Source organism: Bidens hawaiensis, unplaced genomic scaffold (assembly GCF_021521415.1).
Source record: "Bidens hawaiensis isolate Kalapana, Puna unplaced genomic scaffold, B.hawaiensis_p1.1 tig00003356_1, whole genome shotgun sequence".
Taxonomy (NCBI): Eukaryota; Viridiplantae; Streptophyta; class Magnoliopsida; order Asterales; family Asteraceae; genus Bidens; species Bidens hawaiensis.
In genome coordinates, this window is record NW_027491185.1 from 1,476,582 (window position 1) to 1,493,826 (window position 17,245).

The 17,245-nt window shown below is 32.4% G+C and overlaps 1 protein-coding gene across 1 annotated transcript; it reads left to right on the plus strand.

Moving 5' to 3' along the window:
- The first annotated feature begins 13,501 nt into the window (after nt 1-13,501).
- LOC143623218 (serine/threonine-protein kinase BSK7-like) lies at nt 13,502-17,245 on the plus strand. The gene is made up of 10 exons (XM_077094173.1): nt 13,502-13,631; nt 13,713-13,915; nt 14,759-14,894; nt 14,971-15,104; nt 15,177-15,282; nt 15,805-15,890; nt 15,969-16,157; nt 16,242-16,394; nt 16,688-16,801; nt 16,932-17,245. The coding sequence occupies exons 1-10, from the start codon at nt 13,553-13,555 to the stop codon at nt 17,181-17,183; spliced, it is 1,452 nt and encodes a 483-aa protein (XP_076950288.1). The 5' UTR covers nt 13,502-13,552; the 3' UTR covers nt 17,184-17,245.

Below are 17,245 nucleotides of genomic sequence, written 5' to 3' on the forward strand. Positions count from 1 at the left end.
GGGGACGGGGGACACCCCTGCGGTGTTAGTGGCTACGCCCCTGGACCCTCCACATTGGATGTCAAGTAGATGTCATGGCATCTATTTTATATTATATCATGACTTATGACTCGTTTTTCTATTATAACCCATGACCCATTTTCTATGGCAGTAACTCGATAAGACTTTTTAAAATTTAAACAAAAAATATTGTGTGATACAGGTCTCGAACCAAAGATTTCAAGTTTCAAACTAAAGATATTTACCAACTCCACATAATTAACAATTGTGTTAGTTTTTTTGACTAAACATATATAAATATGTTTTCTCTTCAACTATAAAATCAAAATTATATATAATTGTTAACTTATCCATAATTCACAATATACAAATTGTATAATATTCAAACTATTTATATCTTTTTATATCCTTATTTTTATTGACCAAAATCAAATAATTATTATGTGTTAATTAAAGTTAATTATGTTTTGGCATCTACTTAATATCGTTTTCAAGGGTCAGATTATTCTATAAATGGAGACAAAAATGAGAAGGACGAGAAATATTTGTAACCATAAAAAAATCCTCTAAAAATAATAAAAAATTAATAAAAATTAATAACTCAAAATTTAATAAAAAACGTAAAAAGTTAAAACACAAAAATGTTTCTACCGTCTTTCTCGTTCTTAAAAAAAGACACAAAGTTGAGGAAAAAAATATCATTGTGTTTTTTTGTTTATTTTCGTCATTGATTGTGTCTTTTTTTTCTTGATATTGTGTTATAATATTATATTACTCAATATTGTGTTATATTTTGTTCGGTATTGTGTTATATTTTGCAATCTATTATTTCTTTTTTATTTTTCATTGTGGCTTTTTGTTAATTTTCTTCATTGTGTCTATTTTCTTGGCATTTGATGTGGTCTAAAATATATATATTATTATATAAATATTTCCTATACTTTTAAATACTTTTGAGCAGGGTTTTTATTAAATATTATTTTAAATGGTTCATATGTGGATTAAGTTTATGATACATAAATGTTCATGAGACCATATAAAATATTTGATTCTAATTCACTGTGACTCTTTTGATATTAGTTTTGTAAACAGGTGTGTAGGTTGGCCATGAAGCAATCCTTCTCATGAGTGTTAATATCACTTGATCTGTTCAGTTATATTTGAGTTGGAGGGCCCACTAAATTACGATGGTTTATTAAAAGAAAAAAAAACCCACTAATGGATTTAATGAAAGCCCATCACGTGAACATGTGTGGGGGATTGAAATAAATAGAAGGGTTGAGATAATTGAAGTGGTCGGCGGAGGACCTACAGAAGGCAGAGGGAGATTGGCACGGCTGACTGGGGGGAGCCACCCCTGGTTCGACCAGATTAGAAATCAAGCAGACAAGAAGTTGGAAAAGAAAAGTCTACGAGAAGGAATTCAAGAAAGCAAGCAGATCAACTATTATTATTATTATTTTCAATAAACCGTAATAAATATTTTATGTTTGTTTTGTTCATGATTATGCTTGGCTAAATTTGTTATACTGCCAGGGGTTTGGATGAGTACTTTTTATACTCGTTTTATTTTTGGTTTTGGATTTTTTATTTATTGGTTCATGTTTTGGTAAAGTTTTTATTTTATTTGGTTGTGATGCATATGCGTATTTGGTATTAATTTATTGTTCCATATGCGTCTTTGTGAATGTCTTTCATGTATGGATGCATATTAGGTTACTTACTGTGTGTTTGTAGCTAGTTTATAGTTAATGCATTCCATATGAGCGATAACTGAGAGTTTAGAGATACCTTATATTCTGTCACTTGAGAGACCGGGAGGTAATTAAGTGTCGTCTGTTTTGGTCTTTTGCGGGTTTGGGTAGTGATTGCACGGGAGTGAGTTACCCTAGATTCCTTTAGATTCTTACAGATCCGAATTATAACCAAATTTAATAAAAATATCCCTTTACGCCTTAGGGTATATTGTGATTAGAGAGACCGGGAGGTGATTTAATCTTTGGGTACCTTAGTATAGTTAGGTGAGGTGAGACCGGGAGGTGATCCGAACCATTAAACCGTTGAACTTACATGATATTTAAGGTTCTTAGGTACTGTTGGTGAGACCGGAAGGAGATCTAGCGTACTTTAGTTATTCCTTAAATTTCATATTTTTAGAATACGGTACAATTCATAAATCCAATTCCGAGAGTTTACGAGTTGACTAGTAGGATTCCTTACCTAGGTAGTTGTTTTCCCTATTTAAGTTTTACCCCTATTTGTTCGTGTCAGTTTCAGTTTAAGTATTATTTAATTTATAGTTAATAATTAAAAAACACAAAAATCAATAAAATCAATCTATTTAAGTTACTAGTCAGAGTCTAGTTTAGGTGTCGTTAGTGTCCTGTGGGTTCGATATCCGGACTTCATTAGGCTTTATTACAGTTGATAGGTACACTTGCCTGTCTAGTGGTCTAGCATTAGGATAGTCTAGATTTATAAATTTAAAACTAGAGTGTCTAGGTTGTTAAGTTTTTAATAGACCGCGTTTCGCACATCAGCATTGTATCTTTTCGTCTTTTTTTGGCAACGAGAATGACGGGAGAAACATTTTAGTTTTCAAAATGTTTTCATTTTTTATTTATATTTTGAGTTATGATTTTTTTATTATTTTTAAGGGTTTTTTTTTACCACAAATCCTTCTCACACTTCTCATTTTTATCCCCTTTTGTATTTTAACTTTTCCCTTTATTTTACTAGAAAAATAGATTTTAATAATCTAAATCATCAACCTTATTCTAACAATCTTAACTTATAATCATGTCACTAATAACAATTCTAACATAACATGTTGTTAACTTCGTTTATTTATGATGAGGTAGCATTTGCTTTGATAATGGTTTGGATTTATTTAATTTTATTTAGAAACACAAGGTTTCGTGAAACTTAAGTATTTGGATTAATATCTATTAAGAAAATACTAGGTTATGTGAAACTTTAGTACAAAAGATAAAACAAATAAAAAAAATTAAAACGAATCAAGTTTTCGAATTTGAAAATTAACAAGTATTACACTAACTTTTATAAAAAAATAAAACTTTTTATTTGAACTCAACCCACGGTAAAACATGAAAGTCTTTTTACAATAAACTTTGGTTCAAAAATAAAAAAATAATATTAGAACACAAATTAGGCGGGATCATTCCTTTCTAGGCAAAACAAGGACTAAGATTCCTTAACTATGATTCCCCTGTTTCTGGAAACTAAGCTTCCACCTGTTCAAACTTCAAACTTCATACATTAATTTGTTCTTTACTCTTTTACCTCATTTCCTTCCAATCTGAAAACCCTAACCCCAAACTGGTTTCAAACACTTTCTCTTGATCCATTGCTAATAATTAAACATTAGGTGCGTTGTTATTCTTATTGCTGTTTTATTTTCCACTGATTTTCATAATGCCATTAGTTCATTCACATGACATGTCTCTCTATCGGTCCACGGTGGACAACCATTTGCTCACCCAGTTCTGTTTAAAACACAACATCGGCCCTAAATACAACCCGACAGCTCCTAAACCAGGTGACAAAATCACCGACTGTCCGGACGGGTTTATCGCTCTTTACACGAGTCATTTCGACTTCTCTAACGTTCGCCTTCCGTTGTCATTGTTCCTTAAAAGTTTCCTAAAAGAGTACAATCTCAACATCTCTCAGTTATCCCCAAGCGGTGCCTTAAAAGTATCTCACTTTGAAGTCATGTGTCGGGCTCTCGGTTACGAGCCATCGTTAGCGTTGTTTCGTCGGTTTTTCATACTCACCCGCTATGGCGATTGGTACAGGGTTGAGAAACGGAAGGGTCTGGCTTTTAGTTGTGTGTCTCGAGCGATAAGGAACATGAAACCTTGGAAAGACTCCTTCTTTTGGGTGTCTGCTGATCACTCTATACCTTTTAAAATGCATTGGAGACAACTATATGAACCCGTAAACATTGTTAATAATCCGCCTCATGATACCGAGAATAACTTTGATGAGAAACTGTACAGACTCTTGGTGAATCATGTCTTGCCCGTTGAAGGGTTTCCAGAACATGTCTTGATCTTGACCGGTGTGAGTAGGAACTGGCCGTACGCGAATGCGGAGCCAGTCTTAAAGGATGGAGACGAGGGTATAATTAACTTACTTATTATTAATTAATGTGTTTTATTGTGAACTGTTTGACGGGAAGTTCATTTAACAAATGAACGGACATGTACAAGGAGTTTCGTTCGATTAACTATATAAACGAGCACGAACAAAGGTCATGTTTGTTCAATTGTGTTCGTGAACGTTCGATAATGTGTTCGATTTTGTCCGTTATTGTGTGTTTGCTTATGTTTGTTCATTAAAGGTTTTTAATGACGTTTCTAATATTTCATATAGATTTAAGAAAAATTAATTAACTGTAATATGAGTATTATGTATTTATGTGGTTAATTTATATGTAAAATTGACATATAAGTCGAACCAAACCATTGACACTGACACATTTGTGTTCATGAACCGTTCACGAACAAGAAATCTCGTTTTGTTTGCTATTTGTGAACCATTCGCTTGTCGGTCCGATAAAAGCTTAGTGGATAAACATGAACTAGGCCTTTTTCGGTTCATTTACAGCCCCAATTTTCATGTTTGTGTGACACTTTGATTTGTGTTAATGTAGAAATGGACTTGTTAAAGTATATACAGAAGAAGGTTGCTGGTAAAACTGATGGTGTGAAGTTTACTTCACGGTTACTTGCTGAAAACGAGAAGCACATTTTAGAGCGGACTAAAGGTATATGCTACGAGGGTGTTCAAGATGGTGGAGATGTGGAGACCGGATTGGTTGAGCCGGTGAACAGAGCATTATCTTCAATCAAAGGGAAGAATATTGTTGGGGTTTCTAGTACTAGTGGTTTGGATAATATTCAAGGTGAAGCAAATACCATGTTGGTTGATCAGTTGGTCGTTACGGGCAACCATAATGAGCCAAAGACCGTTTCTGAAGGTCAAAAGAAAAGGAAGGTCGATACAAGCACGGATGTTGTGTTGGTTTCTAGTGAAGAGAGTCAGTCGTGTAGTGATGACGCCACCACTCACACTCATGCGCTAGAGGCATCTGTGTCGACTAGCTATAAAAGACACGAAGCAACGATTGAATTCACTGAATCGGATGAGTCTTCGAGTGACCATTGTAATGCAAGTCAAACAAGTGTGGATGTCGCGAAGATGGTCACTAGCTGGTATGAGAAATGGTCAAAGAGAGAAGCCCGTTTAGTCGACAGGATAGATAGGTATCGCACCAATTTGATAATTCAGCACAAGAATATGAGGAATCTGAAGAAGTCGTCTGATAAGGGTAGAGATGCCATTCGGAAGCTAGGCGAGATCACACATGAACATGCTAAAGAAGTGAGTGTCTTAGAAAGAGAACTTAAGGAGGCTCGTGATAAGCATGCGGACGAGTCTCTTACTATGCAAGAGAAGCTCAAGCGGGTTAGTCAGGAGCTTGAGGTGGAGAGAGGAGCACGTGCGTCATTAGAGAAGTCACTAGAGCGGGTTTCAGGTGAACGCAAATGGTTGATTGAAGAGGGCTTTGGTTATGTGATTAAGAGACTGCATAAAAGTGAGGAGTTTCTTAAACCCCTGGGGGATGTGGAATCAATCTTGTATGCGACGGGGGCGCATAAGGGTCTTGTTAAAGGTTATGCAAATTGCAAAGCCGGGGTGGTTTTGGAAGCTAATAAGCTATATGACCCGAAGGCCGAAGAGGAGCTTAAAAAGGGCGTGCGTGAGTGGGAAAACGTGCAATACCCGTATGTGGCAGCTTTGTCGCAATGCACGAAGTGTACACTGGATGAGTTGAAAGCATTGGAGCCGGTGGGAATGAGAAATGAAGTTGAGAAGCCGGTGGGAGTGAAAGAGGAAGTCGACGACAAGGGAAAAATGATTAAAACTTGTTTCTAGTCACGTCGAAATGCTTCGGGTGTTTTATTTTATTTATGAATTTGCTAATTTTACATCCTGTGTTTATATGCAACTCAGTCTCATGAAAACTCAAATGTTTTCTTTTTCCTAAACTATATATGATGGTTATGAATTAAGCGTGTATACTGCAATAGACATACATCAACGTATGTTGTATGTATTTCACATGTGATGTATTTGAACTTTCAATGTACTATATGCATATCATTTGAACATATGTTGGCCTCACCTACAGAAAATTACATGGATTTCACAGTAGCATTTTGAAGGCCTCAGTCAAACATCTAAAACAAAAATGAACTTGTCAAAGCTAACAAATTGTATTATTGACAACTATAAGTTCTTATTATGCATATTTCACAACAAGAGAATGGAAACAAACACCGGAAAGTACATATAGCTTTCCGCATGCAAGTAGTGGTTGTTCGATCGATATTGGAACTAACTCAGAAGACGGGTTTGGTTGGTTAGTAAAGGAGTTTGAATTGAAACATTTTACATCTATTCCTGATCACTCAATTAATGTGTTTTAACTATCCATCAAAATACTTGGCTCGTTCATGTGTCAAAATATATCAAGTGTATAGTTGAAGATATAACAGCTTACAATACTTATAAAACCTTTTGGAAAAATAAACAAAACATGCATTTTTCAGAAAGTCTTTCTATACATGTAGAGCATTGTGATAATTATTATATCAAACAAAAATTTGTAATGAACTTTTCAAAAAAGGATTTGTTTAGTATGCTATGAATGAAGGGTCTTTAATAAATTAAAACACAAAACATATAGTGTGAACATACATAGTTTTTTAGTATGAATCAAAATAATATACTCATTTTGCAATTTTCATTACTTTTCTTTCTTAAAAATGTTGTAAAAGAGGGAGAACATATTTAATGACTTAAAATATGTTGTCTTTTTTAAAAACATTTTTTAAGAAGGAAAAATAATGAAAAATGCATGAGTAGATCATTTTGATTTTATACTTAAAAAACAATGCATGCTTGCTCACACTATATGCATTTTGTGTGTTTATTAAAATCCTTCATTAGCATCATATATAGCAAACACACCCTTTAAAAGAAAAATTACATTTAAAATCTTGTTTGATATAAAACCAAATGTGAGTAAAAACGTACTCGCAACAACACACAAACAATGTGTCACCTAAACACACAAACATGCACAAATCAAATAAATGAATATGAGTGGACTATACGAAATCAACGGTGAATGAGGTTGGGATTGAATCAAAGTATCAACTATCAAGTGTATGAGGTTGGGATTGAATCAAAGTATCAACTATCAAGTGTAGATTGGTCAGTCACATATACGGTCAAACCTAGTCAATGCATTGTGTATTGACATTGACTATATATGATCTTCCATTCACACCATAGCAAGCAAATTTTTTTTATAAAGTTCATATAAAATTTTGTTTCATACATGTTATAAAATCATTTGTGAATGAAAGCATACTTGCAACAACACAATGACACGTAAACACAAAACATGCACAAATTAAAAGATGAGCAAATATCAAAAAATTGTTCTTCAAAACTTAGCAAGGTCACAATGCTATTGAATAGAAACCATGGATTTAAATAGACTCATGGTAAAACATAGTAAATGCCTAATCAATACTCATGATACTGACTCATGGTAAAACATAGTAAATGCATAATTAATACTCATATTTACTCATGGTAAAAAATAGTAAATGCATAATCAATGTAGCTTGGTCAATCACATTGATTTATGGTTAAATATGGTTTGTTTTTAGGGTGAACTCATAACCCACCGCAAGCAAATTCTAAAATTCAGAACTATTCTTTTATCATTTCACAAGTTGTAATTAACTGAAAATGTTAACTTTGAAGACATTTTATGTTACCCGCTGACATTCTTGTTGGACCAAAACATGTAGGTTTTCATACTTTATGACCCAATGAAATAAATGGCGTACCACAAGGACCTTTTGGATCTTTCGTGTAATTCACTTAAATAAGTATGTGGGCTAAAAGGTTAGATAATAAATTAGAAGGGTCAATCTTCTAATTCGTTCTAACATATTAACAAACTGATAATAAATAGGGATGACAATTAGACGAATTTAGTAAAAATATGGGTAATATTCTCGATCTCATATGCGGTTATAAAATTGTGTCATACATGACAATGATGGCCCACACCATATTAATATCGTGATAAATATGTTTGAAATATCTCAAACATATAGATTTTATGATAATATAAGTCCCAAAAAATAAGTTTATGCTTGATAGCATACAAACTATAAATAACATATCAAATATATATCTAGTAGTTAATTTATTTTTTAATATAATTAACCTACTAATATAAAGCATTAATAGACAATGGTCATTGAAAATATTTATGAAACTAACGTAAAAAACATTTAAGTACATCGTTCGCTGGATATCATTTAATCCAATAGTTGTCCTGCACCGCTACACGGTACCCACATATATATTTTTAAAACTAATCACATACCCAAATGCTTAAACCAATATTTGTTGTCTCTCAACACGTCCACCTAGTATTCGTTTTTTCTCAAATCATAATTTATTAAAAACATGTTGTGAGTTTTCTTGGACCGGAAAACCGGTCATAGTTCCCAGCAATCCTTAACAATCATTTTTGTGATTTTAATATAATTAATCATCAATTTAGGGCTGTTCACGAACTGAACCGAACCGAACGCGGGCATGCTCACACTTGGTTTGGTTTGAAATCGAGCCGAACTGAGCGGATTGAATTTAAAGAAACGAGCGATATCTTTATGCTTGAACTTGGTTTGGTTTTGAAACCGAGCGGCTTGGTTCGGTTTGGTTTTGCTTGACTTCGTACAAAGTTTCCAATTTAGAACTTCAAAATATCATTAATTCAAGACTTTTAACTCTAAATTGTCTAAACTTTCACCTTTAAAATGTATAAAACTCATAGTTAACAACAAAACATATATAAAACAAGTGGCTATGGTTTACATTTGAACTTTGAATTCAACACAAAAGATTTAAAAAATAGTATACTTTAATATATATACATAAAGATTATATATAAAACTAATAAATAAAAAATAATTCGAGCAAAACGAACCGAACCAAACCGAGCGAGGCTTTGCTCGTGCTTGGATTGCTTTTAAACCGAACCGAACCGAACGGCTCACTTCCGAACCGAGCCGAAATCGAACGAGCATTTTTCAAGCAAAATTCGAGCGAACGAAGAACGAGCGATGAGCGGCGAGCAGTTTGGACAGCCCTATTCACCATCAGAAAAAGTGTTGGCATAAGGTTTTTATTTTTATAATTTACAAAATAGTAAAGATATGGTGACACAAATGGGACCAGTGTTTGTTTAGCATGTCCAAGAAAGAAGGGTATCTGCAGATTACTCATGAAAGTATGCTTCCTCATGCCAATATATTTTACTCATGACATGGGGTTGTTGTAAAGCAAGTCAAACACTACTTTTTTAAGGACCAAATGTTCACTTTGAGTTTAAATGGGCCAACTTAAATTGTCAAGATAACATTAATATTGGAACACAACTTTAGATGTTTATGATCCTATAACGCAACCATTTTTTTTGCTTTTGTCCTAGGTTTACCTTCATCTTCCATTTTTATCTTCTTTTTTGGTAAAGTGCCTCTTTGCTTGTTTTTGTTACAAATTTATACAAAAACAAGCTATATCTCCTTGATGATGAAGGAACTTTAGAAACCCTAGTCTATGAGGTATTGAGGTGGTCCTTGTTCCTTGGTCGGATTAAAATTAAATGCGACGTCCCCTTTCGTGTTGTGGTATTGTTGACATGTTTGTAATATATCATGCTACATGTTTTGTTGACATTTTTTTTGCTTGTAAGCAATGAAGGAGTTGGGGTGATTTTGTTTTCTATAAATAAACGTATAAAAGTTCACAATTGATTTAAGGTTTATAAACATATATAGGAGGATTGATGGTTTATTATTTTTTAGATTCTTTTTATGTGTTATGTATTTTTTCCCCCTTTTGTAGTCACCATATTAAAAAAATTTAATATAAAATCATCCATTTTTATTATATCAATACCATCAACAAAATTCCCTATCAACGACGGACTGTGATTTTTTTTTATTTATAGTAAAAGCAGTAGACAAACACATTTAGTAGAAATGCGTTTGGATCAAGTATAAAAGAAATTAACGTGCTAATTGTGAAAATCAAGTAAAGTAATCATATATACATGTAGAGTAATTACATAAAATCTTTACTTGGATATATAATTACTTTACTTGATTCTCACAATCAGAACTTTAATTTTATTTGTTTGTTAACTTCTCGTTAATAGAAATACATAAATACTATTTTCACTCCCGTATATCTTGTCAAAATAATAAAAATTTAATACAAAAAATCATTTATTGATAATCTTTTAACTAATTTTTGTATTGACTTATTTCGTATGAAAGTATTAACTACAACCATCATAAATCTCCACCTACTTTGAATATATTTACACACATATAGCAGTCATACAACCCTACAATATTGAAAAATATTAGAGAAATTCTGTTGTATTTATTATTGGCGGTGTTCAAGATACAATTTAATTTAAAACATTATGTATTAATTAATACGTGAATGTGAGAATGCATAATGTAGTGAGAGGTGGATATGTGGTTAAAAGTCACACATTTAAAAGCCGTTAAAAAATTTATATTTCACACATTTAAAATACTAACTTTTTCTAAAGATATTAGAAAATTTTAAAGCTGCTTTTTATGTTTTATGGGAGCATTGGTATGATTTAATTCTTTTTAAAGTAAATAAATAAGTATATAATATATATAAGATGAAATGATTAAGACAGAAGTTGTGTGTTGGATGTGGGGACTTTCGGAATCATAGAGTTGATCTCTCATCATCGATGCACTTTGACCTTCCCTTCATTATTTTATTGTAAGTGATAAATATATATGCAAATTAAATTATACTTAATCTTGAAGACTAATAAAATTATAATTAAGGTAAAATCTTAACATAATAGTTTATCAAAATTGATAAAATATTATATTTAGAGTTTTAAAAGCATGATAATTTAGCATAATCATCTACAACGATTAATTTTTTTTTCTATAAGTTAAAATGTTATAATGCATATAAATTATTTGGTAACTTATGAACAAGTATAAGAATATATCCAACACTCCGACATGAAAAGAACCCATAAGGCATCCGTGTGATATGAAGACTATTGGGCATTGAAATTCTTTCTGACAATTCAACAAAGAGGACCTAAGAGCCACTCGTAGAGAACCGATGGTGAAGACGGCATAGCTGTCACAAAGTTTTAAGTAATTTAACTATAATCGTTTACGGAACACTTAATAGTTTGTAAAAATTAGAACCAAATAATTTTAATTACTAAACAACTTTATTTTATTATTGCTCCAAATCTTAATAAAACTTGATTGTTAGTCGGTTAGGATAAGTTACTTTAATTTTACAGAAAATAGTATTTTTGAATTGTATATATAAGCAACTGATAATTAGGGAGTAATAGTTTTACAGTTGAGAGTTGGTTTAATAAGAAGATTAGTTTTCCTAAGAAGGATAGAAAATAATCTTGTCCATTCATTTTAAAATTGGATGGTTGATATTAGATTAGAGAGAAGGGTAATGGCATAATAGGATAACACATTTCTTGATTTTCTCTCTCCACATGCAAGGTACATGTCAAATACCTCCATTTTTTTTAAAACGTTCATAACTTTTTTATACGATATTTTTTTTTTCAAAACAATTTTACCATAAAAACGAGTGTTTTTTTAACTTTTATATGAGTATCATATTGCTTTATAAAAATAAAAAAAAATTTCATGGGTTTTTACAAATTGTGTTTTACAAAATTGTGTTATACAATTGAGTTTTATTTTTTCATAGTGTTTCTTGCATTGTGTTTTTTATATTGTGTTATTTAATTGTGTTTTCATTGTGTTTTTGTCATTGCGTTTTTATTTTCATAGTGTTTTTTCCATCGTGTTTTTTACAATTGTGTCTTTTTTATTGTGTTTTTCATAGTGTTTTATTTTCCGGCGAAATTTCCGAAAACTTTTCCGGCAAGGTGGTGGCGGTGGGTGGCGGTGGGCGGTGGTGGTTGTAGGAGATAAGTGAAAATTTAAGTGAGTTTTAATTAAGTGGGATTTTGAAATTAAATTAAGTGGATTTTCAATATTAAAGTATTAGACAAAAATACTCTCCTTCCTAGCCTTCTTACAAAAATCAAACTTCTTATTTGATATTTTCTCTTACAGTTGATTAAAATGTTTTAAAACCTTCTTCACGCATGTGATTGAGTATGGGAAGGTGTGTCTTAACAACCAACATGTATTTTTACCTTTTACTTTTGATACTTTTGGTTTCCTCGCGCCTGACGCTGTGAAGTTACTTAGCCTAGTTCAACAGGCCATGCATAGTAATATTATGACTTTAAAATCAGCCAGTGTAACGTTTAAAAAGATTTTGTTTTACAATTTAAAAAGAGGTAGCAGCATAATTTATTACCCTTTTGCCTTATGTTTAAAATATAATCACTACTTTTCAGTTTTATATATCATATATAAATTTATTGGACAAATAGATATTTTATTAAACTCTTATAAATAAGTAAGAAAAAGGTGTAAAATTTTACATTATTCTATAGAATACATTTATCCAATTAAATATTCAAAAAATGTGATTTTCACCAAATTAAAATAAGTATAAAATGGCTAACTGCCATTACTACACACCTCCAAGAAGATTATAAAGATCTGACTGTGGGTGAATGTGTGCTCTTTGCATATCAATCTAGGATCATGGAATTGGGTTTTTTTTTATTATTTTCTTTATCTTTAAAACCACAAATATTTGAATCTTTTATATATATTTATCAAAATTCTAAGTGGGTGTCTGGAATCTTGGTACTTGATGCAAAAATGTGAATCTTAATGGGTTCCAATTTTGACTTTTTGAAAGAACTTGAAGCCACCAATTAGGGTTTTGATCAAGAAACAAGAAAATTAAATAAAGGTTGGATTTTTATGCTAATTTTAGTGTTTCCTTTTTGGGTTTTCTTTATTTGTTTCAAAGATTGAATCTTGGTATGTTAATTTTCCATCTTGGTGTTTATATACTGTAATAATTTGCTAAAAACCTAAAGTTTTCTTGCTGGTTCTGGTACAAATTCAAGATCTTTTTATCTGTAATAAAAGTTTTTATATTATGTATGTGTATGTTGATCAAACTTGAGTGAATGTATGTACAGTTTTATTCACTTTACATGAAATAAAAATGGAAACTTTAATGTGAATACAAAGTGGTTTTCTGGCAAAAAGAGTAAAAAGATTATTGAAAATTGTTACTTTGTATGATTTGGCCTTTTTTTTTTTTTTTTTTTTTTTTTCTAAATCTGGATCATAAGCTCTATTGATACTTGAAAGTGTGGTGTTTAATTGATCTTATTTTGTATTTACTTATATGTTTTTAATCATGAAATTTATTCTCAAATTTAGGCAAGATGGGTTCAATTTGCACCAAGCTCATTCCGTGTCTAGTTTCGCCAAACAAGGCATCGATTCTTGAAGATCCAAGCAACGGTATGCATAACGTGTGTAACATTAAGTCCTAATCTTTATTGTTGTTATATTAATTTCGGTTCCTCTGTTTTTCTGTTATAGGGAATGAAGATAGAGCTGTTTTTAAAGAATTTACTTTTGAGCAGCTTAAAAATGCAACTTCGGGTTTTGCGGTTGAAAACATTGTATCTGAACATGGTGAAAAGGCCCCAAATGTAGTTTATAAAGGAAAACTTGAGAATCAAGTAAGGATAGCCGTTAAACGTTTTAACCGTTCGGCTTGGCCTGATTCCCGACAATTTTTGGTACAAAATCTCGTTACTTTTGTTATATTTTGTGAATTCTATTATGCATTCATAGATGGAAGACTGCCCCCTATTTAGATAATCAATTTAATATATTATCTGAAGGTTAAATAGGATTAACATTGCCTAATTTTTAACCTGATTTGAGAACCTTTTAATCAAATTTAATAAAACATCCCTCCATTTTCAGGTCGTTTTATCGATTAGTTCCTTCAAATAATCGGATTCCCGAACATTTGACTATCTTTAGGCTTGTAAACGAACCGTATGAACATGAACGGAGCATGTTCATGTTCATTCGTTTAACTTTAACAGACCAAACGATCAAACACAAACAATTAAACAAACAGGGTTTTCTTGTATGTGTCTGTTTAAGAAAAGATCATGCTCGTGTTCGTTTATGTTTGTTTATTAACAGTATAAACAAACGTATACGAATGAACATAAGTGAACATAGATGAATGAATACAAACTGAGCTAAACTAGTTACAAGTAACGTGAAAAACAACGAGTTGTTAAAAAGTAATCAAACTAGCCTAAATTGTAATGAGCCAAAAAATTTAAAATGAATATCACGAACGCAAACCGACGAACTTAAACAAATGTATACAAACAAACATAAATGAATGAGCAAGACATGTGGTCATGTTCGTTTGTTTGAACTTTATGAACAAAACTTTTTTGTTAACGTTTGTTCGTTTATTATATAAGCAAGCGTTCACAAACTTATTGTTCATGCCATTGTATCTTCAAGAATGTGGATTTTATTGTCTTGTATCCATTTTTTTAACAAGATTTCTTGTAATGGTCCTAAAATGTGAGCTTTTCTTTGTTGAATCTCAGGAAGAAGCAAAATCGGTTGGTCAACTTCGTAACGCCAGGCTGGCAAATCTTCTTGGTTGCTGTTGTGAAAACGATGAGCGGCTACTTGTGGCTGAGTATTTGCCTAATAACACCCTTGCAAAACATCTTTTTCACTGTAAGCCCTTGTACCAAGTGGTTGACTTTTCAGATTTAGTTAGTTATAAAAAGTCAAATAATTTTTGTTGCCTCAGGGGAATCGCAGCCAATGAAATGGGCAATGAGGTTACGTGTGGTTTTACATCTAGCTGAAGCTCTCGAATATTGTACGAGTAAAGGCCGTGCTTTGTATCATGATCTCAATGCATATAGAATTTTATTCGATGAGGTGAAACTCTTAATTATAAATTATTTTCTTAATTTTTTTCACATCTTTTATTCATGCATTAGATTCTTGCAGGAAGGTAATCCTAGACTCTCATGTTTTGGGTTAATGAAAAATAGTCGGGATGGAAAAAGTTATAGCACGAATCTTGCGTTTACTCCCCCTGAGTATTTGAGAACAGGTACATTCTTGTTTCAAATTTGTATATAAAGATGCATTTTGACTTTGAGGTCTAAAAGATTAATCTTTTGAACTTCCAATTTAATCATCGAATATACAAAATTTAGTTAAGTCTTGAGATGGAGATACACTTTGACTTTTATGGTCAAAGGAAGTTATTTTCAGCTTTTATTTCGACTTTTCCCGGCCCTTTTGAGAACCAATGCACGGCATCGGTCTAATGAAATAAAAACTCTTGATTTTAGTTAGTTTATTCCAACTCATTAACTAATTCATTATGGGATTGATTTTTTTCCATTTCAATCAAAACAATTTATTAGTAAAGTTTATTTATTAGTAAAGTTTAGAAGATTATAGATCTAAAATGAACTTTTTTGATCGATAAAGAATAAAAAATGACTCTTGTAGTTCTCTTATGAAAAAAATGTATTTTGACTTTTGATGTTAAAAGCACTAATTTCTAACTTTAATTTTGACATGAATTATGTATTATTTAATAATTTTGTTATGTTCTCATCGATAGGAAGGGTGACACCTGAAAGTGTGATATATAGTTTTGGAACTCTTTTACTTGACCTTCTTAGCGGGAAGCACATTCCTCCAAGCCATGTAAGAATATACTAATTTCATGTATATGTACATGTACGTATATGTTTCAGATATGTGATGCTTGGTCTGTTATTTCAGGCTCTTGACTTAATACGGGACCGAAACCTTCAAATGCTTACAGATTCATGTTTGGAAGGACAATTTTCTAATGATGATGGAACCGAGTTGGTGCGTTTGGCTTCTCGATGTTTGCAATACGAGCCCCGAGAACGCCTAAATCCAAAGTCACTAGTGGCTGCATTAACTGCTCTTCAAAAAGAAACTGAGGTTAGTTGACTTAGCATAAAAGTTTTGACTTTACTCAAGTCACAAATGACTAAAATACCCTTTAATAATTATTTCGAGCTACAGGTTCTGTCACATGTTTTGATGGGCATCCCCGCCACGACTTCATTTTCACCTAGATCACCACTTGGTGAAGCTTGCTTGAGAATGGACTTGACGGCAATACATGAAATATTGGAAACACTTTCGTATAAAGATGACGAAGGGCAAACAAATGAGGTTAGTCTATTGCTATTAAGAAAATTCCCAACACGAAAGCTTGAGGGTCCCACTTTTTATTCTGATTTCACAAAAGAAAAATTGGGACCCACAACAATTTGGAGTTCAGGGCATAAGTATACACTGTGCTGTTATAAGAAAGTCAAGCATGAAAAGTCAAAAGTTTGGTTCTTGTTTATAATATGTGGGTCCCGTACTCCCGTTTCCATGAAGTGTGACAAGATGAATAAAGTGTGAATTTTTGTATATATGTTTTAAAGTTTGGATCTTGATTGCTTATCTTTGTGTAACAGCTCTCGTTTCAAATGTGGACTGATCAAATGCAAGAATCTTTGGATTCAAAGAAAAAAGGCGATGTGGCATTCCGGCACAAGGACTTCAAAGATGCAATAGAGTGCTATACTCAGGTAAAATGTCTAAAATACCCTTCAAAATAACCAAAACATGGTAAACATATTCAGCCCAATTTTGTTAGCTGCGAATGTGCATGCGTTACCTACTTGTACCGTAGAAGTCATGTTATCTTTTTATGCGCAGTTCATTCAGCATGGACCGATGGTGTCACCAACTGTTTATGCGCGACGTAGTTTATCCTACCTAATGAATGACATGGCTCAAGAAGCACTGAATGATGCAATGCAGGCACAAGTGTTCTCGCCTGTGTGGCACATTGCCTCGTATCTACAAGCCGCTGCACTTTTTGCGCTTAAAATGGAAAGTGAAGCCCATGTGGCACTCAAAGAGGGTTCAGCCCTTGAAGCCAAGAGAGCTGCTGCAAATGGCCAGTGATCACGCAAATATTTTTAACGTTGACAGAGTGATGTGATGTTTCAAGAGAGTAAAGATTTTTT

Excerpts from the sequence above, each read along its gene's own strand:
- LOC143623218 (XM_077094173.1), top strand. The coding sequence starts at position 13,553 with ATGGGTTCAATTTGCACCAAGCTCATTCCGTGTCTAGTTTCGCCAAAC. Across the intron at positions 16,158-16,241 it reads CTCTTCAAAAAGAAACTGAG|GTTCTGTCACATGTTTTGAT; the intron begins GTTAGTTGACTT and ends TTCGAGCTACAG. Across the intron at positions 16,395-16,687 it reads ACGAAGGGCAAACAAATGAG|CTCTCGTTTCAAATGTGGAC; the intron begins GTTAGTCTATTG and ends TTTGTGTAACAG.